Genomic DNA, 25,857 nt, shown 5'->3' on the forward strand with positions numbered 1-25,857 from the left:
TATATACATACATACATACTTTAAACACATCACAACCACACACCAAAATACATAACCACATAAACATGCATCAAATAATAATGTATGAAATGCAATGGCCCTGAAAAATAATCCCCGTGCACAACAAACCCGGTTATGGGTCCCACCTGGGACCTCTCGGCCCGAAAAATTGAAAAATGCGGAAATGGCCAACGATGGATTTCTAAGAGTCCTGAACTCGAAGAAATGTCCCAACTAACTCTCGGGACTCACCCGGCACACCTCATAGTGTCCGACATGTAAAACGAGGCAATAAATAAATAAATTTTGAAAAATCAAAAAATCCCAAAAAATGAAAATTTGAAAAAATCAGAAATATTACAAAAACACACCACCGTAGTTCGATCTTAAAACCATAATAATTATACCAACTGCTTTTAACTTTAATCTGGTAGATTTTACACAAAGTGCTTCGGACTTCTGGTGGAATAAGTACATAATCATACCTTGAGAACCCATCAATGAAGACAACGAAATACCTTTTACTGCACTCGAGCTACAATAGGAAATGGACCACAAATTTCAATATAAATATAGTCCAAAAGACCAAATGACCGACTAGCCTCAAAAATTGTGTTTCTTTTATATCTTCCCACCGATACAGTCAACACATAAATCATAATTTGAAAAGTTTAGTGGTTCAATAATACCATCCTTGACCAAGCATTCAAGTTTCTTTCGAGAAACATTCCCCAATATCCTATGCATAACATAGATGAATCCTCTCTAACCAAAACACAATTTTATTCAGAAAGTATCGAGCCTATAGAAAAACAAGAAACATGTGGGATCACACCCGAATCCATCCACCATATCTATACCTATACTTTTACTAAGTTAGGCTCAAATATTAACATGGCAATTTTCTTTCATGCTTTCTTTTTCTTTTTCACCATAATAGCTGATGAGCACTGAAAAGTGCGCATTTAAACCCATTAAGCTTAAGCATTCTAGTACCTTTATCTATCTTACTTTGCCGTTTTAGACTTATTACGTGTTATTTATATTTTTAGGCACTAATCCCAAAATTGAGCTAACTCAGCCAAATAAAAGCTTAATTGAAGCAATCCTGAGATAAACCAAAGGAGGGAGCAAAGTGGAGAAAGAAATGAGCAAAAAGGAATCAAGTTGTGCAGCTGAAAAGTTCGATCGATCCAACTTAGAGTTCGATCGATCGAATATCTATGATCGATCACAGTACTTCTCGATAGATCCAACCTTGGCCTTTGCTGAAATTCCAAGTTTGATCGATCGAACATCACCTTCGATCGATCGAACCCTATTTTGTCCTATTCAAATGATTGATCTTATCCACAGCTGTACGCCTACCAACCACTTTTGTCTTTTTCCCCATAAATATCTTGAAAATATCCCAGCCTTGTCATTATCCGGAGGAGTCAGACCACTTCAATCGATCCAAGATGCAGTTCGATCGATCGAACCCATTTTCGATCGATCCAAGTTAAGGTTCGATCGATCGAACCTCCTCCAGCGAGAAAAAGTTAAAGTCCAGCTCATTTATTCCGTCCTTCATCCAATGATTGGAGAATATGCCTTGCACGACCACAGCTCATCATGGGGTGTATTTGACCTACCTATATAAGGAATATGATACACTTTTTGAGGGAGTCTCTTGTCACACATTGAAAATTGATCTTAGAGGCTTTTCTTGGAGAGGAGGAATGAGGGAAGCTAGAGCACCATTGGAGGAGATCTTCACCAACAAGGAGCAGCAATGGAGTTAGCCCTTGAGGGTTGGATCATCACTACCATGAGTGGCTAGACATCCTCTTGGGGCTAGAGTTAGCCCCAAGCATGCTTTCTATACTCTAACCTTGTGTATTATTGAGGGATTAGTGCTGTATGATACATCTTGATATTCATGTATATATAAATCTTGATTATTTCATGGTTTGTATGGTTTAATGCTTCCAATTGACTATTCTATTCTATCCATATGTCTATGTATGCTAGAGTAGGATATTCATGTGCTTATCCCTAGATTTAGTGTTTTTGATGCATGTCTATGTGTATTGATGCTATAGATCTAGAGATTATCAAGATGATATGCTTAATGAATGCTATTTTGGTTCATTTGATGGTTTATGCCTATTCTTGATGGTTTGTGCCTCTCCCCTAGTCTAGATAGCTTTATTTTCATGCTAGTAGTGTAGATTTAGTGTAGTGGTAGTGTAATGTTAGATGGGAAGACAATCTACTCTTGATGTTTGATGTTCCATGCTTGTGAGTCCAAATGGCATATTCCTCTAATATTGTGTTGTATGTGGATTGTGAGCTTAATGAAGGATTAATGACTTGTTTTGATCTATTATGCTATCCCCATGTTGTCTAGACAATATATGCTCTATTGTTTAGATATATTGTGCTCTTCACATGAAGTTTAGACAATACTTGCTTGATTTTTCATCCTTGCCAATTGAATCAACCTAATGCACACACACCCTTATCATATTGCAACACATCCATTACCCTCAATTGATCACTTGTTAGTAGTATAGAAAAGTATTGCTTGGTGGTGATCTCTACACCCCAAGACCTCTCTCTCTCTTGTTTACTTCATATTATTTTATTTAGTTGAATTCAATTTAGCTTAATCAACCAACCAATCAATTGTGTGATCACTCGACCTACTAACCCTAATTACCATAGTTTCACAATTCGATACACCATCAAATCCCTTGGGACGATCCCTACTCGCCCTATCTATATTTTATATAGAGAAAGGTAGTAGTGGCTTTCTATAAATGTAAAACTTGGCCACCTCCTAAATTCACAACTCTTCAAGCTTGACTTGGTATCACAACCCTTGTAAAGGCAACCGGTCAATAGCCTTTATTTATTTATTTTTTCTTTTGATGTCCTTTTATTTCTACAGAACCAACATTTATCATTCCAATCCACTTCAGATATTGCCCATCAGTTTACTTACTGGACTTTGGAGCTTAGCAAGCCTAAGGTTTGGGGTTCGAGTCCTGCTGGGTATTCTTTGTGGCTACCCTCCGCTACCCCTGCAATGACTTACCCAGTGCGGGTGGGAAGGCACCTTTCAGGTCCTCAGGGATTAGTCAGGTTGTTAAGGGGCCCTAAGGGTTCAGGCCTCCCTAACACCCCGGGTTAACTAAAAAAAGAACATTGATCATTCCATGATCAATGTCTTTTTCATGTATTAAGCCTTTCTTTATTTTGTTTAGCCTTATACACTTTCTTACTGCCTGGTTTCTTCTTGAAATTATTCTTGCTATCATGACAAGATGAGCAAACTTATTAACACCCTTGATTCGCTCCCCTTCACTCACACAAAGTGCAGTAGCTGGTTAATGCCTTTTTAACTTCTTGTGAATTATAATTCACCTTGAAAAGCTGAAAAAACCTAAGCTGATAATAGATTACAATATGGACTAATAACTTATAATCAAATATGATTCCATACTACCTGAAATCATTAACCATCTTGCACATCTTATAGATGCACTCCCTCACTGAACCATTGCCATCATATATGACTAACATTAACCATGTCAAATAATACAATTGTTGTTGCTTCTTAATGCCTATTAACTCTTTCTTGATCAAATCAAGAGACTCGTTAGCAATATTAAATACTAGGATACCACACTGAATGTCTCACCTATATAGGCATAAATTAACCTAATGGCATGGTATTATCTTTAGTCCACTTTAAAAAAAAATAAAAAAAAAAATAAAAAATAAAAAATTCTACCTAAGAAGACTCTGTAGTGGGCATATGGAGTTCTTCCTCAAAAAACACATACTCATAGTCTAAGAAACCCAATATAATATTAAAACCCGTCTTCTAGGCAACATAATTTAAACCATTCAATGGTTCAATCCCTATGAGCCATCTTTCAAATGCGAAAGTGTCTGTAACTTGAATAAATGTTATATTAAATAACACCACATAAACAACATATAAAATATTAAGTCACGGCTTTAGGGATTATTACTTTAATTTGTGCTTGGGGTCTTAATCCAAATTTCTTAGGGTGTTTTTACTATGTGCACAAGCCGTCCACCCTATGGGAACAGATAAAATGCCATATAAAAATCACCTTTTGGCATAATTTTAGATTTTACTTTATCCCCCAAACCTGCGATCAAAATTGCACATAGACCTATTTGATTATGCTTGAATTATTATTAAACACTTCCACTACTTTTTGGCAAGAGGGTTATTTAGTTATAATCCAAGCACTCTCAAATATTCTACTCATTTCTCCCACAGTAAGATATTGATCACCTTTTGGCAGAACAAATGCCCTCATGTAGGTAAGTGCATTGTGAAAGCTCAATAAGATGAATGCCTTACAATTTCAAAAAATAATAACTTCCGTTAGCGTGTCACCTTTTGGTAGGCATCACCCATTTTGGCTACCATATTTGAAACGGTCACTTTACCGGTCTTCTTAAACCCCAAGGAAGAACCTATGCTACAGAAATTTCATTTATTTAAATTCAACAATTTCTTTATAATGCACATAAACTAATATTATGAAACGCTTGATTTCACTGTAATATAAATGGCTTTAACACAAATAAAATTAAGCCTCCTCATATATATCAAGAAATTACAGTGAACAATATAATAACAAGCACATAATCAAGATTTAAAAATCTTAATTCTTTCTATACTTTAAATTGAAATAAAATAGCAAAAAATTTGATGCATGTATATTATATATCCGATAAATAATTTAAAGTACTTAGAATCTTTAGATCAATTAGGTTAATACTACTTATTCATGGCAAGCAAGCCTCATAGGTTTTTTAACCTAAAATTAAACAATTAAAACTTGAATCTTTAAATAAATCAGATTAATAATACTCGCTTATGGCACGCCAACCCCATAAGTCATTCAATTTAAAATTGAACAAGTATGGCTAAACCACCACGCAACTTCACATTAAACTAAAAAATCACTTGCATATGTAATTCAAGATAAATACCTCATAACAGAGATCTCAAATATACCTCATAACAGAGATACCGAATATTCATTGTTTCTTCCTTTACCTATAAATTATTGGTATAATATAACATTCAAAAAATCACATTTAAGTTATTTCTTGAATAATCTAAATTAGGTTGGATATTCATATAAGATGGACAAACTAAAAATGGTGAATGTAAAGTTACTCAAAAAAATATTCTTTTGGCAAAGTATATATAATCATGCCACATAAGAGCTTTGTTTTAAATAATTGAATAAACATGCTATTATTTTTCAATTTTTTCTACTACGTACTAAGTTTTGTATAGTGATCCTCAACCCAATTAATAAGAAACGAACACCACCTTTGTTTTTTCATTTATTGTTAACCATGCTGGACAAAACCAATTAATCAACCACATCACTTACAAAGGGCAGTGGGCATTCAAAGATTCATCTCACACATGTACATGATATTATTATACAAAGCAGTAAGGTAATAAAAAACTCAATATAATATTTTATTTTAATATACCACTCAAAAGTAATTCAAAACTTTTGAATTACCTAATGAAATAAATATAATAAAATAACCTTACATCTCAATTATTTGTCCATTAACCAGGTCATGATTCCCGAATGAGAGATGTGTATCCAGCAACTATATGTTTTCTTAATTGATCATAATAATAGAATAATGTAACAATCAAATAAATGGCCTGAATATTTAAACCAATTCCAATGTCCCATGCCAACTTATATATATTGACAATGGCAAACGTGTTGCGAAATTAAATAGAAAACACAAGAAATAAATCAAACACACACACACACAACACGAACACATAGATTTTATTTGGTTCACCCAAATTCAGGGCTATGTCCAAGGGTTGAAGAGATTTCACTATGATGATCAAAAAACGGCTATAGATACAGAGAGTTCAGTATGAATAAATACTCGCACTAAGGTAACATAACAAGTACAAAAATAACCAAAATACCCTTCAAATAAGTTAGGCCTTGGCGTACAGTATCTATCAGGCTCCACACTACCCATCAATCTCCCACTTGGAGACTAATAAATATCAAACTGTCAACTCTCGCATGCCTTCATACATAACAAAACACCACAACAACTCACTCCTTTGTCCTCAAGCTTGAACACCAACTGAAGTTAAATAAAGCTTTAGTTTCTCAATTGTCACTGCCTTAGTTAACACATCTGCTGGATTTTTACTCCCATGGATCTTCTCAAGTGATAAAACTTTATCCTCTAAGTGTAAGCATATAAAATGGTACCTCAAATGTATATGCTTTGTTTTGGAATGGAACGCTAGATTCTTAGCAAGATGAATAGCACTCTGACTATCACTGTACAAAATACTATTCTCTTACTTCTTACCCAATTCTTCCAAAAAAACCCTGGAACCAAATCATCTCCTTGCTAGCTTCTGTAATTGCAACATATTCAGCTTCTGTAATTGCAACATATTCAGCTTCTGTAGTCGATAGAGCCACAATCTTCTGTAATTGAGAAACCCAACTCACTGTTGTACCACCCAAATTATACACATATCCCGTAGTACTCTTCTTATTATCCATATCACCATCCAAGTCTGAATCAACATAACCATGCAATGCAACCCCTTTCCCAATAAAATATAGTGATGTTTCTGTGGTACTCTTCAAGTATCTAAGGATCCATTTTACCGCCTCCCAATGATGCTTGCCTGGATTACTCATATACCTGCTCATAACTCCCACTACATGTGCTATATCCGGTTTGGTACAAACCATGGCATATATTATATGGCCAATAGCTGAGGCATATGGAACTCTTTCCATGTATGCTCGTTCTTCTTCTGTCTTAGGTAACTGTTCCTTAGCTAGTCTGAAGTGACTAGCTAATGGGGTGTTCACTGGTTTTGCATCTTGCATGCTGAACCTGCTAAGAACCATTTTAACATACTCTGTTTGTGATAGCTTCAGATGACCACCCACTCTGTCTCTGTAAATCCTCATGCCAAGAATCTGTTTTGCTTCACCCAAATCTTTCATCGCAAAATGCATAGATAAATGTTTCTTCAAATTTTTAATCTCCTCGAGACTTGACTGAGCAACCAACATATCATCAACATACAGTAATAAGATAATGTAGCTGTTGTTAAACCTCTTAACATAACAACAATGATCTGCATAGCATCTCGTGAAACCATTGTTGCACATGAATCCATCAAACTTCTTATACCACTGTCTGGGGGCCTGCTTCAAACCATACAAGCTCTTTTTCAGCTTGCATACCAAACCCTATTTTTCTGGCACTGTGAATCCCTATGGTTGTCTCATATAGATATCTTCCTCTAAATCACTATGGAGAAAGGCAGTCTTCATATCTAACTATTGTAAATGCAAATTTTATGCAGCCATAATTCTAAGCTCTGATTATAGTCAACTTCACAACCGGGGAGAGAATCTCAGTGTAGTCAACACCATGCTTTTGCTGAAATCCCTTCACAACCAATCTAGCTTTGTAACGCTTATTGCCATCATGTTCTTCCTTGATTCTGTAAACCCACTTGTTATATAAAGCCTTCTTGCCTTTGGTAGTTCAGTTAGCTCCTATGTCTGATTTGACATGAGTGAGTCCATCTCATCCTACATAGCTGACTTTGACTTGGTTGAATCACCAACCTGCACTGCTTCATCATAACTCTCCGGTTCACCACCATCAGACAACAACAAATAGTGTAAAGAAGGCGAGAAACATTACAAAGGTTTGGAGACTCTGGAGAACTGTCTCAATATAGTAATAGGTGCGCCCTGTTCTACCTATGGAACTATATTTTCTGGATTGTTCTAAACTCTCCTCTGTACATCTTCCTCATAGATTTCCTCCAACTCAACAAACTCATCATTTTCAGCATGAGCATTTGCATTAGTAGAATCTGATGCTAACCTATCCTTATACATTACTTTCTTATTGAACACGACATCTCTACTTCTGATTATCTTCCGGTTTTGATCATCCCAAAATCGATAACCAAACTCATCAGTGTTATACCCAATAAAAGTACATTTTTTTAACTTTGGATCAAGCTTGCTTCTAGCATCAAAACTTATATGTACATATGAAACACAGCTAAACACTTTTTGATAAGAAAGATTTACCTCTTTTTTGCTCCAAGCCTCCTCTGATAAGCCTTCATCCAAAGGAACAGAATGTTCCCAATTGATCAAGTATGCTGCAGTGTTAACTGCATCAGCCCAAAACATTTTAGGCAATCCAGCATGTATCCTCATATTCTGAGCACGCTTATTCAAGGTTCTATTCATGCGTTCTGCAACCCCATTTTGTTGCGGGGTTTTATGAACAGTCTTCTCTATTCTGATCCCATTAACAGCATAGAACTCTTTGAAACCTCTGTCTTCATACTTACCACCATTATCAAACCTCAAACACTTCACCTTCAAGCCTGTCTCATTCTCCACCATAGCCTTCCACTTCTTGAAAGTATCATGTACTTCAGATTTATTTTTCAAAAAATAAATCCATACCTTTCTTATAAAATCATCGATAAATATAACATAATATAATGAGCCGCTAAGAGATGAAAATGGAGAAGGCCCCCACACGTCTGTATGAAACAACTCTAATTTCTCTATCTTAGGTGTCCTGCCAACCTTTGAAAAACTGACCCTCTTCTATTTCCCAAAGATACAGTCCTCACACAAACCAATTTTAACTAATTTAATACCCGGCAGTTTTCCTTTCGACAGAAGTACCTTTATCCCCTTCTCACTCATATGACCTAGTCTATAATGCCACAGGTTTGAATCTACGCCAACATCAGCAACAACAATGGCGTTCTTGGTGTTTGTTGTCATGTATAGAGTACCTATTTTGCTTCCACGAGCCACGACCAAGGATCCCTTGGTGATTTTCCACAAGCCACCTATAAAATTAACTGCGTGCCTATCGTTATCATGTTGTCCCACAGAGATCAAACTTCTCTTCAAGCCAGGAACATGCCTCACATTCTGAATCTTCCATACAGCCCTATTAGATTGCCTGATCCTAATATCACCTTTACCCACAATATTCAAGGCTCATCATCAGCCGGATAAACCTTTCCGAAATCACCACTAACATAGTTTTCCATAATTTTACGATGTGAGGTAGAGTGAAAGGATGCACCTGAATCTAGAACCCAAGACTCAACTGGACTATCTACACTTAAAATTAGAGCATCAATAATCTCTTCTCTGATGGCGTTTACAGATTCCTATTTTCCTTCGCTCTTTTTCGTTGGTGCTCGACACTTAAACCTTAAATGCCCCTTCTTTCCACAGTTCCTGCAGGTTCTAATTTTCAACTTGCTTCTATGTTTGGATTTAGATTTACTGTGATCCGAGTATAATCTTTCAAAAGTTCTTCCTCTTCCCTCAGTATTAAAATAGATCCAAATGATTCCCCTGTTTCCCTTCTGCGAATATCTTCGCTGAGGATCAAGTCTTAAACATCATCAAACTTCTATTTTCTTTTTCCTGAAGAATTACTCACTGTTGTAACAGTATCGTTCTAGCTTTCTAGTAAAGATGATAAGAGAAGTAGCGCCTTAATCTCATCATCAAACTCGATCTTTACAAAGCTTAACTGAGTTGTAACAATGTTAAACTCATTCAGATGGTCAATCACTAAAGTGCCCTCTGACATTCTTAGGTTGAATAATCGCCGTATCAAATATACCTTGTTAGACGCAGTGGGTTTCTCATACATATTTGAAAAGGCAGTCATCAAACCTGTTGTTGTCGTCTCCTTTGCTATGTTGAAGGCAACGTTGCGCGACAGTGTCAATCGAATGACCCCTAGTGCCAGCCGATCAAGAAGAGCCCAATCATCATCCTTCATCTCTTTTGGTTTCTCTCCGGAAGGAGGGTGAAACAACTTCTTTTGATACAGATAATCCTCAATTTGTATCTTCCATAACCCGAAATCTGCACCATTAAACTTGTCGATCTTGATATTTCCTTTTTTCTGTACCCATCACTCCCAATCGAACCTAATGGCTCTGATACCAGTTGTTGCAAAATTAAACAGAAAACACAAGAAATAGATCAAACATACACACGCAATAAGAACACACAGATTTTACTTAGTTCACCCAAAATTCAGGACTACATCCAAGGGTTGCAGAGATTTCACTATGATGATCAAAAAACGGCTACAGATATAGGGAGTTCAGTATTAATAGATATCCTCGCACTAGGGCAACATAGCAAGTGCGAAAATAACTAAAATACCCTCCAAATAAGTTGGGCCTTGGCGTATAGTATCTATCAGGCTCCACACTACCCATTAACGCACCGGCAGAGCAAATCCAAGTGCCACCAATCATGGTTGGAGTTAACACACAGTTCCTCTAAACACACACAAACCACTTCATATGATTATATGATTCAAGACTGATGATTAAACTTCATGCATACAATTAAATTCGAATCTAATCAATAGACATCCATTGCCAAAATTTTGCATCGATGGATGCGAAGCTATATACACAATTTATAAGTTGAATATCTCAATTCTCTTATTCTTGATTTCTAAAAGAAAAAATCTAACCTTAACAATGGCTATGATACCAATTGTTGGGTTTTAATCAAATAATTCACATGTAGAAATCAAGAATACTATAATTAATTAAAGAGAGAATTTAGCCTCGTACCTGATTGATGATTAAACCATCGAGTACTTTCAATTATTAAATAAGAACCTTATAACCTTTGAGAATTTCTTACAAAACATTAGAGTGTTTTACCGCCTTCTGAGAGTTATCCTTCGATAGGGATGAATAAGGGTTTTAAAACCCTTATATATAACAACAACATGGGATGTCTTCTCAACAAATAAAGATACCTTAGTTTCGTTTCTATCATGGAAACTTGGATAATATTAATGGTTAAAATTAAATCACACCAAATAAGTCAAAAAATCACAATCCAACAATACAAAATCATACTCACAATTAGACCACCAAATTGGAAAGTATAACCCAATCCATCAAGTATCAATAATCTCATTGCAATCCTATTTTAAAAAACGTAGTGCATAAGACCAAAAAATAATTTTTATTATTTATATATAAATATTTCCGAACATGACATCCCTAAGGAGATAGGTAGTTTGTGTTGACTAGAAGTCGATCTGATTTTCATTCTTAATGACTTTATGGGAAACATTCCTATAGAAATTGGCAAGCTTGTTAATCTGAAGATTTTGGACATTAGGTGGAACCAGCTTCTGGGATCCATACCAGCCTCCATCTTCAACATCTCCTCACTGGAAAGAATTGATTTAGCCAATAATAGTTTGTTGTCAAAAAACTGATTCAATGGAGAAATACAAAGAGAGATTGGGAACTTAACTTTCCTAAAAGAGTTTTATCTTAGCGGAAACAACTTGAAGATAAATTCTTTTTTTGTTCTCCCTTGCTATGCCCATGCTTGCTTACATATGGATAGGGATGGCAATTCATGTTCGTGGGTCATAATCGTGTCCAGCGGATGTAAGAGTATTATACTAAACAGGTAAATCCAAACCAAACCATTTTAATAATCGTGTTAAAAACCCTCAACACTAACCTAACATGTTTATTAAACGTGTTAACCCGTTTAATGGTCTGTTTATCAAAACGAGACATTTAATATTTAATGAAATAATAAATAAATAAAAAGTGTCACAATTAACCCAAATATTCAAAATAAGAAGAAAAATCATAAGGCATAAATAAGGTTTATGTTGAAATGACTTCACTATCCATAGTAATTGGACTTAAACAGGTAACATATTACATATGTTATATTCACGATTATAACATGTTGAGTTAAACGGGTCATAAACGGGTTACACGGGTTAAACCTCTCAACCTTAACCCGACATGATTAAGTAAACTGGTTAATCGTGTCCGCCCGTTTATAACCCGAACTCAATACATTCAAATATATAAATAAGTAATTTGCAAGCAAAATTTTTTCTTTATACTAAAAAATTATTTTGTTCCAGAAATATATTTTAATAGATTATTTGCAACCCAGTTATAGAACTAGATAGATTAATTTAGAACTTATGTGGACTCACTCTTCCAAAGGGCATTCTGATTAAGTTTTGGTTTAGTGTATAAAAGCAACGAGAACATGATGTAGTGATAGAGTTAGATTAAAAAAGACGGACATCCATGACCAAAATATTAAAGATTAATTAATCTTATGGCTTCCAGAAAAGGTGAACGTACAATAAGCGAAAGAAAGTTGCTTTTTTAAAACTTTGATCGAAAGGCCTATCTTAGATTAAAATGATTCTATACATATAGAGACCATGATTTACTTACCCAAAAAAAAAAACCACAAAGTAGGATTTGCGAAGAGATTAGTTGTGTTTCATTGCAATCATTTAGTTTTAAATAAATGTACAAATTAGCTGTGTTTAAGTTTCACATGTTTGGTTGTAGACATTTGAATTAAATCACAATCTTAAGTTGCTCAATAAAAGATGATAATGGTTCTTTGTTGTACTATAAATGTATAACTGTAGCAGCGGGGTGTGTCCTCAAGTTACATGCTATGTTGGAAAACAGCTTTGTTTAAATAGAAAGCCTATAATATACTTTAAAAAGAGGTTAATTTGTTGGTAATTTTGTAATACCCGTGCAGGTAAAATTCCACAACAACTGGGAAATCTTCATAATTTGGAGATACTATCAATTCAGGAAGCTGGCCTCACTGGTACCATACCATCTTTTGTCTTTAACATTTCTTCTTTGAAAGAGATTTATCTCTATAGCAATCACTTCATTGGTAGTCTCCCGCGTGGTATGAGCTGGCATCTTCCTACGCTCCGGATACTTAATCTTTACAGAAATGAACTGTCTGGAAGTATTCCAAGAGAAATTGGAAACTCTACTTCATTGATTCAATTATATCTGGAGGAGAACAATTTCACAGGTATATACCCTCTTAATTATCAAGCATATCCAACTTTCTTAATTTAAATAACTTCTTCTCTTTTTTTCCTTTTTTCTTTTTTCTCAATTGATGGGAGCTTATTAGAACATCTTCACATAAACTTTACTATGTGAGATCACCAACAGAAAGAAAGATGTAGTACTTGCTAAAATGTACATAAGAGAACTGGTAATCATTGCATTCTGCATATGCCAATAATTTACTTGTTTTTGTGTTATAATATATACATTTTAATTTGCAGGTGCAATACCAAAAGAGATTGGAAACCTTCACGATCTGGATTGTTTAGGTTTAGATTTGAATAGGTTAAAAGGTTCGATTCCGGAAGCAATTTTCAACATGTCAAAACTACGATTACTTTCATTGGTTAACAATTATCTTTCAGGCAAACTTCCGTCAAGTATCAGGTTACCCAATCTTGAAGGATTATACCTTAGTGGAAATCACCTCAACGGAATTATCCCTCACTCTATCTCAAATCTTTCTAAACTCACTATTTTAGAACTTTCTTATAATTCTTTTAGTAATTCAATTCCCAACTCACTCGGTAACTTGAGAAAACTTGAATTTCTAAACCTAGCAGGGAATAATTTCAACAGCGAATCTCCAAACTAAGAATTAAGCTTGATCACTGCCTTGCCAAATTGCAGACACTTAAGAATATTGTGGATAGATAACAATCCTTTGAATGGCATCCTTCCAGTTTCCATCGGGAATTTTTCCACTTCACTTCAAGATATCGATGCAAGTTATTGTGAAATTAAGGGTAGCATTCCTAACCATATTGGTAACTTGACCAATTTAGCTTTCTTAAGTCTAAGTGGCAATGGCTTCACTGGATCTACTCCAACCACAATGAAAGAGTTGCAAAAGCTTCAAGTTTTAGATCTTGGATTTAACAGGATACAAGGCCCCATTCCAAATGATCTTTGCCACGTACACAACTTGTTTTTATTAGCTCTGAATGAAAATGAATTTTTTGGTCCAATTCTAACTTGTTTAGGGAATATTACATCTCTAAGAAAACTCTTTCTGGATTCCAACAAATTAACCTCCACAGTGCCCATAAATTTGTTCAGGCTCAAAGATATTTTGTATTTGGACTTGTCCTCAAATTCTTTAAGTGGCTATCTTCCCTCAGAGATTGGAGCTCTAAAGGTTGCAATAAAAATAGATCTATCAGTAAATAACTTTTCAGGTGATATCCCTAGCACAATTGGAGGTGTGGAAAGCTTAATCTATTTTTCTTTGGCACACAATAAACTACAAGGACCTATTCCTCAGTCATTTGGAGACTTGATAAGCTTGCAATACTTGAATCTATCTTACAACAATCTCGTAGAAACAATTCCAAATTCAATGGTGTCACTCTTGCATCTTCAATATTTTAATGTATCTTTCAATAGGCTAAGCGGAGAAATCCCCACCGGAGGACCATTTGCAAATTTCACAAATCAATCATTCATGTCAAATGAAGCACTATGTGGTGCCCCGCAATTTCAAGTCCCACCCTGTCGTTCAATCTCTCTTCACAGTTCAAGGGAAAAAAGAGTGTTGCTAGTTGTTTACATTTTGTTGCCAATTGTTCTAATTGCCTTGACCTTCGCATTTGTATCAATAAGATGCCAAAAGAGAAAAAGAAAGTCAATTGAAACGGAGTTGTCACCCACTTTAGGACATGGTAGAATTTCATACCGAGAACTTCTACGTGCTACTAATGGTTTTAGTGACAGCAATTTGTTTGGAACAGGAAGTTCTGGTTCTGTTTACAAAGGGATAATTACAGATGGGACCATTTTGGCAATCAAGGTATTCAATTTGCAACTAGAAGCTACATCCAAGAGTTTCGACACGGAATATGAAATGTTGCGCAACATTCGTCACAGAAATCTCACCAAAGTTATCAGCAGTTGCTCCAACCTACATTTCAAAGCCTTGGTACTCCAATATATGCCTAATGGGAGTCTTGAAAAGTGGTTGTATTCTCATAACTATTTCTTGAATATCTTTCAGAGATTAGATATAATGATAGATGTGGCGTGTGCACTGGGTTATCTCCACCATGGTTATTCAGTACCATTGGTTCACTGTGATTTGAAGCCTAGTAATATCCTACTAGATGAAGATATGGTCACACATGTCAGTGACTTCGGAATTTCAAAGTTCTTGGATGAGGGGGAAAGTATTGCACACACCAAGACTCTCGCTACTTTGGGATGTATAGCACCAGGTAAAGCTTTTAACTTCATTTTTTATTCAAAGCTTACTTTATGTTTTCTTTCTTTTATTCCTATAAGTATTTTAAGTTTTCCTTTTATCGCAACATAATTTTTAATTGGTGTTTTATTATCCTTCTACATATGAATTCTTTTGACTAATTCTAATGTTAGACATAGAGTATGGATTGGAAGGACTAGTATCCACAAGGTCCGATGTTTACAGTTACGGTATTATGTTAATGGAGACGTTTACAAGGATTAAGCCCACTGATGATATGTTTGCTGGAGATTTAAGCTTGAAGCTATGGGTAAGCGAGTCACTACCTAATGCGATAATTCAGGTTATAGATCCCAACTTGCTCATGCCAGAAGAAGGACAAATCAGTGCAAAGGTGTTGTGTGTATCATCCATCATGCAATTGGCTCTGAATTGCTGTGCAGAACAACCACGGGAGAGGATCAATATGGAAGAAGCCCTGGTAACACTAAAGAGGATCAAACAAAAGTTTCTTGCAGACGGGGAAAGGCGAGAAACATGAAGGTATCTATTTTATATTACTTATAATTGTGAATATAATTTTGTAAGGCATTTTTAGAACATAACCTCATCTTAAGAGGGTATTTCTTTCCAAATATTTCTTTAATAAATTAATTTATACAACTAACTTCCAAATATTTCTTTAATAAATTAATTTATACAATTAACTTCCAAGCCATAGGAATATATTGTAATTTTACCTTAGTATGTGCCACTTGTATTAAGTTTCTAACTTCCATTTGTCCAAGATTGCTTATATCAAGGATAATAAGCAAAACAAAACAAAAAATCAGATATAATGTGCTGATGGCGTAATTTTATGGCAACATATTGCATTACTTTGAGAGGTAAAATTGTTGGTAGCTCCTCCATGGTATGAGAACTACGTCACAAAGGAAGTTTCCTCAAATTGAAATCAAGGTGGATTGCTGGTCACGTTTAGAGACACATATATATTGTTTATTTTTCATTTCCAAAAAGATAAAAAAATAAAAATAAAAAATGGATATATATGGTGTTGTCTTTCAAATTGTTTTTTTTTTTTCTTTTCTTTTCTTCTTCTTCTTCTTTTTTTTTTTTTTTTTTGGTTGGGTGAGTTGAACCTGTCTCCCACAAGTCTCGGGGAGTGCTTCTACCAACTGGACTACCCAACTCACCCTAATTGTCAATCAGATTGTCAGTTCATTTAATAAATCCTCTTTGGGATCTAGTGATCATGTATTGTTTCGCCGTTTATATTCTATATTTTCTAGTATCATGTATGTTTTTATGTTTCATGGTACCTATACATAATATTTTTTTATTATGACTTGCTCATCTTTTGTAACATCATAAAATAAAATAAAATATGTGAAAACGGATTAAATAATGATTAATGCAGTGTCGAATCACATATCATGTTTATAATAACCCTTGTAGTTTTAGGTTTTATTGTGTGATTTAGTTCTTGTTATATTTTAAAACTTTGACCGAATTTCCAAAGGAAAACAAAATCTAGTGGCCTAAATTTTATAGAAAATTTTCATTTGTTGCCACTTTACGACAAAAATGTTGCGATACATCTCATTGGAAATGTGTCCAGTGGACAATTCCTCTTTTTGCACAAATCAATGGATTTGAAATTATGGGCATTGGGCTTGAATGAAAACATGATAATTGACATTGGAATATTAAAAACAAAAGTCATATGATTTTTGTTTATGAATATGGGAGTAATATATATATATTTTTTTACTTTTTTGTTTTAGGGTTAATTACAATGACACCTCCTGAGGTTTGCTATAATAACAGTTATATACAAATTAGATTATTTTTGAACGATGATACCCCTTTAAGTTTGATAAAGTTAACAAAGACACCCCTATAAGAATTTTTGATCCAAACATGCCCTTAAAAGGTGAGAAAAGACTAAATTACCCTTTAATAAAATACTAATTTTTGATTTAAAATATCCAAATCTTCAAATGACAAAATTACCCTTATTAATCCTAATTTTATCTCTATCCTCCTTCTCTAAAAACCTAGAAATTTTTCCCAGAAACCACCACCACCGCTTCCACCATTGCCACCAAATGGGTTCAGTGAGAATTATTGCATACTATTATTATTTTTTTAATAAGTAATAATCAATGTTTTCTCTATGCCCATCCAAAGTGTTTCTTCAATTTTGTGGGCAAAAAAAAAATTATTTCTTGAAAGAACGAACAGGGGCGATAGTGGTAGAGAAAGGGGAGGCAGTGCCGGGCCTTTGTCGAAGCATCCATTGGCCGTGGAGACTCGATGGCGAGCTTGCGAGCAAGGTGGAGAGCTTGGCTGTGGATGATCTGTGACCGGCGATAAGAGAGACGGCAAGCTCGGTCGGTGGCTATGGACTGATGAGACAGATCCGGTGAGGGAGGTGTAGGATGGCGAAGATAACGGAATCGGAATCGGAATCGAAGCCGTTCGCGAGAAACTCATGTTTGATTTCTAACTCACCGCCGATGAGAAGAAAGTTTCAATTGAGAAAGATTTCGAACTCCCGACTTCGGCGAGACCATGGAATTTGAGAACTCGAAGAGCAGCTTGTAAAGAGCCTAACAATTCTGCCGCCGCCGGCAGTAGCTCAAAGGGAGCGATCTTGAGGGGCAAAGAGCCGTGGAGTAGTAATGATAAGCTGTCGCCGGTAAGAGCCGAGAGTCCGATGACGAAGGCCAAATCGAGTCGAATGGGAGGATTGGCGGTGGCTGCTAGGACGGCGCAGTGTTTAGAGAAGAGAGAGTAGTTGGAGCGACCTAGGTTTTCAATTTCTCTTTCTTGAGAAGAGATAGTGAGTGATTTTTTGGCGATGACAGGAACGAAGCCGAAGAGAAGACCAATGAAGTAGAGGCCAAAGATAGTTCAGAAAAATTTGGACGTAAGAACACTATCAATTCTTATATCAATTTCAGCAATTCAATTTCTACACCAAATTGTTCGATTATTGCTTTGATTTTATTTCTCACTAATCTATTCTACAAACTTGTTGCAGTCTGTTTTTCCAGGCTTGTGGTTGACCGAAGTAACATTAGATCAATACAAAGTTCCTGATTTCCAAGAATCAAGATGGCGGCGGCAGATGTGGATGAGGCGGTGGCATAGGTGGAGGCCGAAGGAGGCGGTAAGATTGTTGAAGTGGAGAGAACGTGGAAGTTACGGTGGTGTAGGATGGTAGGTAGGTGGCGATGGTGCTGCCAGGCTTTTTTGTTGGACTTGGTTATATATATATATATATAAGATGGTGCTGATGTAATAGTGTATATGTATAAGGGCAAATTTGACTTTTCATAAGTTCTGATATTTTATTATAAAAATGAATTAAACATTAAGGGCAATCTCGTCTTTTCAAATGTTTTAAGGGCTTGTTTGGATCCAAATTCTCATAAAGGGTGTCTTTGTTAAAAAAAGAATTAAGTTATATATGGTTGTCAATATGTCAAACCTCAGGGGATGTCATTGTAATTAACCCTTTGTTTTATTAAGGAGATTTAAATTCTTGACCTTGTACTTTAGAAGGCGAGAAAGTATTACTAGACTACAACCTATGGTGATTAGAATCACATTTAATGTAATGACCCAAAAAGATATCGGTCGACTAGTACAAAAATTCGGTCGACGGACATGACATGTGCAGAAAAGAGTCCTACTACAACCTGTTGTAATGCATATGAAATGCAATGGCTTCACTTGAGCCTTTAAAACTGAACTAACATGCTCCAATGCACAATGTAAATAATAAACCTTAATCCAAAATCTACAACATCAACACCATACTCAAAAGCATTCATCATCATCCCATTCACCTCCAAATATATATAAACATAACTATTACATGCATCATTGGCTATTAGTAGGACATTTGAAACTTATGTCAAATACAAACAAGGTTCTTGACTTCATTTACAGTCCACGATACACAAAATGTACATGTCTTAATAAAGTTATGCAAAATGAGACTTAGGTACAAGAGGTAACAATATAAACTTCTAAAATCCTGCCTACGCCTACTTATCAAAAAAAAATAATAATCCTGCCTACGCTAGTGCTGGAACATCGTCCGTTACTTTCTTTTCGTGTCCTAAAAAATGTTTAAAAGAAGAAGTGAGCACAAGGCTCAATAGAAGTCACCTAAGGTGTCAATTTTAGACTTCCTTGAGCCACATAACATATAAGAGAATAAAGAAACTGGGAACATGCTTTGGGAATCCATATAATGATATTTGCATTCCAAACAAATATTTACTTCAACAACACAACACCTTTCAAAGATATGCCATGTATGATATGAAATGCAATGCACCCCTTCCCATGCCTAGTCTCTACCGACCCAACTTCCCATTTTCTAAAACCGCTAACTGACTTTACAAAGGCGAGAATGACAACTATCTCCGGTTCCAAATCTGGCAACCGTTTCAAGCCTAGTATCAACTTTTTCACGCCCAACACCGAGCCGCGCTCCCTCCAGGTCAAGCTAGTCCCGGACTCACGAAATCAGGTTCATTTAAAAAAAAAAAAAAATCCCATTTTTAATAAACCTTTCCTTTTAAAAAAAAAACTTCCTTCCTCAAAACCCTTTTCAAATTCCCTTTTTCATGCCATGTCATGCAATACAATGCACCATGTTACAACCCCTTAACAACAACTCATCATAACAATAATAATGTGCACATGATGTTCACAATTTAAAGAATTTAAACAAAACATAGTATAGCAATTAATCAAGATCATGATATACACTGAAAATTTAATAATACAAAAACATTCTTCACATCATTATTTCAAGGAAAACATTCACAAGAATTATTCATAGGCATGCTCAACATAGAATTATATACAAAATGTCATGCCATCTATTAAACATTAATACTACTTCTCATATAACAAAACCAAGTAAGCCTTTAACACAAATTTTAGCCAATTTATGCTTTAACACTTACAGACATTCATAAAACCATAATTTCATATCAAAGTTTACAATAATATATATATATATATATATATATATATATATATATATCACAAAAGGAATTAGAAATTGCTCAAATAAAAGACAAAACTAGGTGCATTAGGGAGACCCCTACCTCACTAGAAGATCAAACCAAGCAAAAACTCCAATTTCAGCCCCAAAAACCCCAAAAATTTGAATTTTCAAGAGTGGCCAAAATGAACTTTGCTCTGATCAAAATGTAGGCCTCTACGCGCTCGTCGACTTTGCCTTCAGTAGCAAAGTTTAAATCCCAACAACACAACCTAGATCTGAGCTTGACGTTGTGTGAGAAAAATAATAATAATAATAATAATAATAATAATAATAATAATGAAAATGAGAGAGAGATATATTTCGTAAATGAAAGATGAAGGAATGGAGTTCAGTAATGACCATAAGGTCATTTGTAAAGGCATGCTACAAGAGTGGGCCCTATAACATAGTAAAATCTCACTATATAATATTATATCATAAATATATATATAACTAAATTACAACCACTAAATAAACATGTAACCAAGTAATTGTACATCAAATAATAGTAGATGAGATGCAAAGAATCCAAAACACAATCCTTGTACACCACAAACCAGGTAGCTGGTCCTACCGAACCTCCCGGCCTGAAAAATGGAAAAATACCGAAATGACAACCAATGCATTTCCAAGAGTCCCGAACCCAAAGAAGTTCCCCAACCAACTCTCAAACACACCCGACACACCCCACGGTGTCTGGTATGCGGAACGAGACAAGAAGGAAATAAACTCAAAAAATCAGAAAAATCCCAAAAAATGAAAAAGGGTAAAAATCGAAAACATTGCATTTAAAGTCCATGCATATAATCCTCTCAAGTCAAATGCATATCATGAAAACTTAAATCTAAATCATTAAATCTATTTTCAAGGTATATTACTCAAATAATTGAACTTAAAAATCCATTCATTTCAAGTACTTTATTTAAAATGGAGCCTAGCTGATCCATGGGTTTGTCCTCTTCAGTGTACAATTATAAGGGGCATTTAAGAAATTTAAATTGGAATGCAAAATTATGTGCACATGCATCCATGGAATCTCAGTAGGATTATTATTATATTTTTAATTCCAATGTCAAAGCCTTCTCAAATTTTTTTTTTTTTTCCCCGATAATTATGTGATGCATAGATAACTCAAAATAATTACATATATATATATATATACGCACACACAAGGGGCATGCCCCAGGAACCCGATCCAAACAAACAAGAAAATTAAAACCCAAAAAAACTAAACATAAAGCCTAAAAGAAAATTACAATTATAATCCATATTGCCCAAAGTTTGGCCCAATGCGGATATCAGTTAGTTCTCAAGCCTAATTCATAAACATAAAACTCCATCAACAAACTCATAAAAATTCTCTATACTGGTAGTGGTGGTTTGGCTATGGTGGATGCAATTGAGGAGAAGGTGGTGGTCAGGGGCAGAGTCAGAATTTTATTTCAGAGGGGACACAATGCACTTATTGAAAACAAAAATCAATAAATACGACAAATATAATTTTTTTTAAAATCAAAAGCCAAACAAGAAAAAAAAAATAGTTGTAAAAAAATATGCTAAATAAGTATCGTAAAAAATATATATACTTACAAATATAAGAATAAAAAAGAAAGAAGTGAAAAAAATGGAACAATACATAATTATACATAAGTGAAAAAAAAAAAAAAAAAAATTGAAAAAGGAAGCAAATTTTTTTTTTTTTTGATAAGTAAAATATATTAGAAAACGTTCAAAAGGGGAACACGTCCCTAATACACAAGAACGAAAACCCTAAGAACCAATAGAGTCCAAAAGGTCAAAAAAATCAGCAATCGAAGAGCAAGCGCTACTACCTCTTACATAACAGAAAAGAGAACAGAGAATAAGAGATTTTAAATTAGCTATAGTCGATTCTTTTCCCTTAAAATTTCTGTTGTTTCTCTTTCCAGATACACCACCAAACACAATGTGGGACAATCTTCCAAAAATCACGCGCATGACCATTTACTGGGCATCTTCTCTATGCATTTATTAATTAAAAATAGTGCTTAGACATCACCCACTGAACACCAAAAATACTGAAGATAAGAACCCAACAATCAAACGCCACAAGACAATGCATAAGAATGTGATCCACGGACTCACCATTTATTTTGCATAAGCAACACCAGTTCACAATGGTATTAGCTCTCTTTCTCAAATTATCCAAAGTCAAAATCTTTCCCCAGGTGGCAGTCCAAACAAAAAAAAAATAACTCTAAGAGAAGCTTTAGCACGCCAAATAGACTTCCATAGGAAATCTTGGCCAACGAAGTTGGACAAACATAAGAACATGAATCGTACTCCATATTTACCATGGGAGGAAGGGACCCACAAAATATCATCACAACCTCTGCCAACATCCGTCTGTCTATATAACAAATCCAAAAGAGCGCACACTTCTGTCATCTCACAATCCTGAAAAGAGCGCCTAAAACGCACATCCCACGTAGCCACACTGTTATCAAGATGATAACAATCAGCTACGTAAGCATGCTTGTTTTCGGCAATGCTGAAGAGGCGAGGAAAGGAAAGAGACAGCAGCTAATCTCCACACCACAAGTCTTCCCAAAAACGAACGTGCCTACCATTACACGCTTTGAATCTAATGTGGGTGGAAAACACGTCCTAACCCTTCCGAATAAATTTCCACACGCCACCGCATCCCGTGACAAAGACAAGACAAGAGGACTAACCCCCACTCTCCTCCCCAAATCGACACGAGACAACTCTTCTCCACTGATGATGACGCTCTTTACCAAACCTCCATAACCACTTACCCAGTAAAGCTCTGTTGAAGGGGACCAGCTTCCGAATGCCTAAACTGCCAAATTTCAAAGGTTTTCAAACTTGTTCCCAATTAACAAGATGATACTCGAACTCCTCTCCTCTTCCACCCCAAAGAAAGTCACGCTGAATTTTTTCAATTTGCACAGCGACAGAGCATGGAAATTGAAATAGAGATCAAAAAAAAATAAGTGGGAAGGGACGAAAGAGTACTCTTAATAAAAGTGACCTTCCCCCCTTCGAGCGATACTATTTTTCCATCCTGCCAATCTTTTTTCATACCTGTTAATCACTGGATCCCAACTTCCCACTCTCCTAGAGGAAACTCCCAAAGGTAGTCCCAAATAAGGAAGTGAAAAAGCGCATACTCCACACCCAAGAACTGCAACTAAGGAGGAAATATTTAGAACATTCCCCACTGGGACAAGCACATTCTTTCCAATATTAATTTTTAGTCCAGACACCACTTGAAAACAAGCAAGTATACACCTTAAGTATCTGAGTTGGAAAACATCAACATCACAAAAAACCAAGGTATCGTCCGCGAACAACAAATGGGAAATCTCAATCTGATTGGCAGCATCTCTACCAACTCTGAACCCCTGATAAAACCCAGGTCCTCAGCTCATTTCATTAATCTGCTCAATCCCTCCATGACAATAAGGAATAAAAAAAACGATAAGGGATCTCCTTGTCTCAAACCGCGCGAACTCACAAAAAACCAGCGGGAGATTAGTTCACTAGAATCGAGAACATAACGGACGAGATACAAGTTTCAATCAATTTAATCCACCTATCTCCGAACCCCATCCTCCGAAGCAATTAGAGAAGAAACTTTCAATTAACGTGATCATAGGCTTTCTCAATATCGAGTTTGCATAAGATGCCAGGAACACCACTCTTCAATCTAGAGTCAACACACTCCCCTGCAATAAGAACGGAATCTAAGATCTGCCTTCCCCCAACAAAAGCATTTTGTGACTCTGAAATAATTCCGCCAAAAACATTCCGCATTCTAAGAATGAGAACTTTGGCAATAAGCTTGTACATGCATCCCACTAAGCTGATTGACCTAAAGTCCTTAATATCATAGGCATCGCCCTTCTTAGTAATAAGGGCAATAAAGATGCATTCAATGATTTCTCAAATATGCCATGAGAATGAAAAACCTGAAATGTACCCATCACCTTCTACATACCACCTGAAAAACCTGAAATGTGCCCATCACCTTACTACGTACCACCTCCCAGCTCTCCTTAAGAAACCTAATATCGTTTCTTGTCACAATAGCATGAAGAATGGACTGAGTTCGGTCATCATCACCCTCCAAAGAAACACCCAAAGCTTCACTAACCATTTCAAAATTATCATTCACCCAGTTCATACCCAAATCATCAGTTATTCCTAAATAATCAGGGTGCACGACTGCCAGGGGTTCCATTATATCTACATCAGAATGATCCATTTCCATCTAAGAGTAAAAACCATGAGGACAAATCTGTTGAGAAGGAATCTGAACATCATACTCTTCCCTTTCACTCTCTTTACTATTTCCAAATGCATTCAACTGTGAATCCATCTCTGTTCCAGACTCATCTGTGACAGTCGTCATTAATTCAAGAACATTATTCGCTTCAGTTTCTAGGGGTGAACAATTCAGGCCTTTCAGAGCAACAAAAAACCTAAGTTCATGAAGCAAAGACACAGCTAAATCATCTGTTAGCTTGAAAAACAGGTCCTTTCCCACACATACGGTCACTCCATTAGGCAATCGCCATTGTCAAACAAGTTCTTTGAAGGCAGTGACTCTTCCATCCGTGGAACAATGTCTCCATAGTAGTCCCTCTGTTTGATCTGTACACTCTTCCGCACCACTACCACCACTTCTTGACACCTCAGATGAAGAAGGAGAAGAGAAAGAATTCTGAGAAAAAGCAACAGAATTCAAACCTGGAAGATCAGAGGTAGTAGAGCATGCTACCCACTTCATTTTTTCATTACGAGTCCATCTAAAGCTCTGGTGACCGGCTGATGCAATCGTCGATTTCCGCTTTGCTTTCTCTGTCAACGACCAGCGAGGTTTACCACGCTGTGAAGAAGAGGATTGGGCCTGAACCTGAGCTTGGGCTTGTCCTTTTAAGCCTGGCCTTAGTAATGATTTTGGGTTAAAGAAAGAAATGGATAAGGAGTTGGGTCCTTTTTTCATAACCCTTCGTTTGGTGCGGACTGTCCAAGGCCCAAATCTAACCAAGGTCATATTTGGCTTGGGCTTAATAAGTCTGTATTTAACAGGCCTATGTTGTCTTAAAGCCTCGCCCTTAGCCTAGCCTACCACCTTACGGCCCATATCAACCTTAGCCCAATCGAAGTTGCGGCCCATCTCAGTCTCTTTACCAACTCTTAAAGATAAGGATAAAGAGGAATTTGGATTAAAGCCTGATCGACCGCCACGTGCATCATTATGTTTGTCAGCATCAACGCGCAAAACCGGGGCGTGTCTACCACTTGATCTTCCTCCCACGTACTTCACCGCTCTTTGTATTTCTCTGTCCTTCATTCATTGCCAGATTTGCAACACCCCTTCTTCCCCTTTGTTGAGAAACATGTTCCATTTTGCTTCTGTCATAAGATGTGACCCGTAGCTACCTTCAAGGCTCTCCGTCGAAGGAACCAACTTCTGCAAAACTTCTTCCCAGATCGCAACCATATAACAGAAAGTGTTATCGTTAA

At 36.0% G+C, this 25,857-nt stretch overlaps 2 protein-coding genes and 1 pseudogene across 3 annotated transcripts in view; all 3 read left to right on the forward strand.

The window, feature by feature from the left end:
- LOC132303289 (LRR receptor-like serine/threonine-protein kinase RGI5) overlaps positions 1–13,176 on the forward strand; it is a 32,131-nt gene extending 18,955 nt beyond the window's left edge. Inside the window, exon 3 of one of the 2 annotated variants that reach the window (XM_059800498.1) lies at positions 12,717–13,176. In XM_059800498.1, coding sequence (XP_059656481.1) covers positions 12,717–13,054 — 338 coding nt within the window. In that variant the 3' untranslated portion in view covers positions 13,055–13,176. Of the gene's footprint in view, positions 1–1,052; positions 1,910–12,716 lie in introns of those variants that run through there. The other variant, XM_059800500.1, reaches the window with a different exon arrangement.
- Positions 13,177–13,883: 707 nt separating this feature from the next.
- LOC132304996 (LRR receptor-like serine/threonine-protein kinase EFR) lies at positions 13,884–15,786 on the forward strand. Its single transcript, XM_059802686.1, has 3 exons — positions 13,884–14,966; positions 15,042–15,258; positions 15,419–15,786. The coding sequence occupies exons 1-3, from the start codon at positions 13,884–13,886 to the stop codon at positions 15,784–15,786; spliced, it is 1,668 nt and encodes a 555-aa protein (XP_059658669.1).
- A 1,971-nt stretch (positions 15,787–17,757) lies between these two features.
- On the forward strand, positions 17,758–18,643 carry LOC132304997 (uncharacterized; annotated as a pseudogene).
- The last annotated feature ends 7,214 nt before the right edge of the window (positions 18,644–25,857 follow it).

The sequence above is a fragment of the Cornus florida genome, unplaced genomic scaffold (genome assembly GCF_030987335.1).
Source record: "Cornus florida cultivar Cherokee Brave unplaced genomic scaffold, ASM3098733v1 CherokeeBrave_3.0.0_Hap2_Chr04, whole genome shotgun sequence".
Classification (NCBI taxonomy): domain Eukaryota; kingdom Viridiplantae; phylum Streptophyta; class Magnoliopsida; order Cornales; family Cornaceae; genus Cornus; species Cornus florida.

Excerpts from the sequence above, each read along its gene's own strand:
- LOC132304996 (XM_059802686.1), top strand. The coding sequence starts at position 13,884 with ATGAAAGAGTTGCAAAAGCTTCAAGTTTTAGATCTTGGATTTAACAGG. Across the intron at positions 14,967-15,041 it reads ACCTACATTTCAAAGCCTTG|AGATTAGATATAATGATAGA; the intron begins GTACTCCAATAT and ends AATATCTTTCAG. Across the intron at positions 15,259-15,418 it reads TTTGGGATGTATAGCACCAG|ACATAGAGTATGGATTGGAA; the intron begins GTAAAGCTTTTA and ends TTCTAATGTTAG.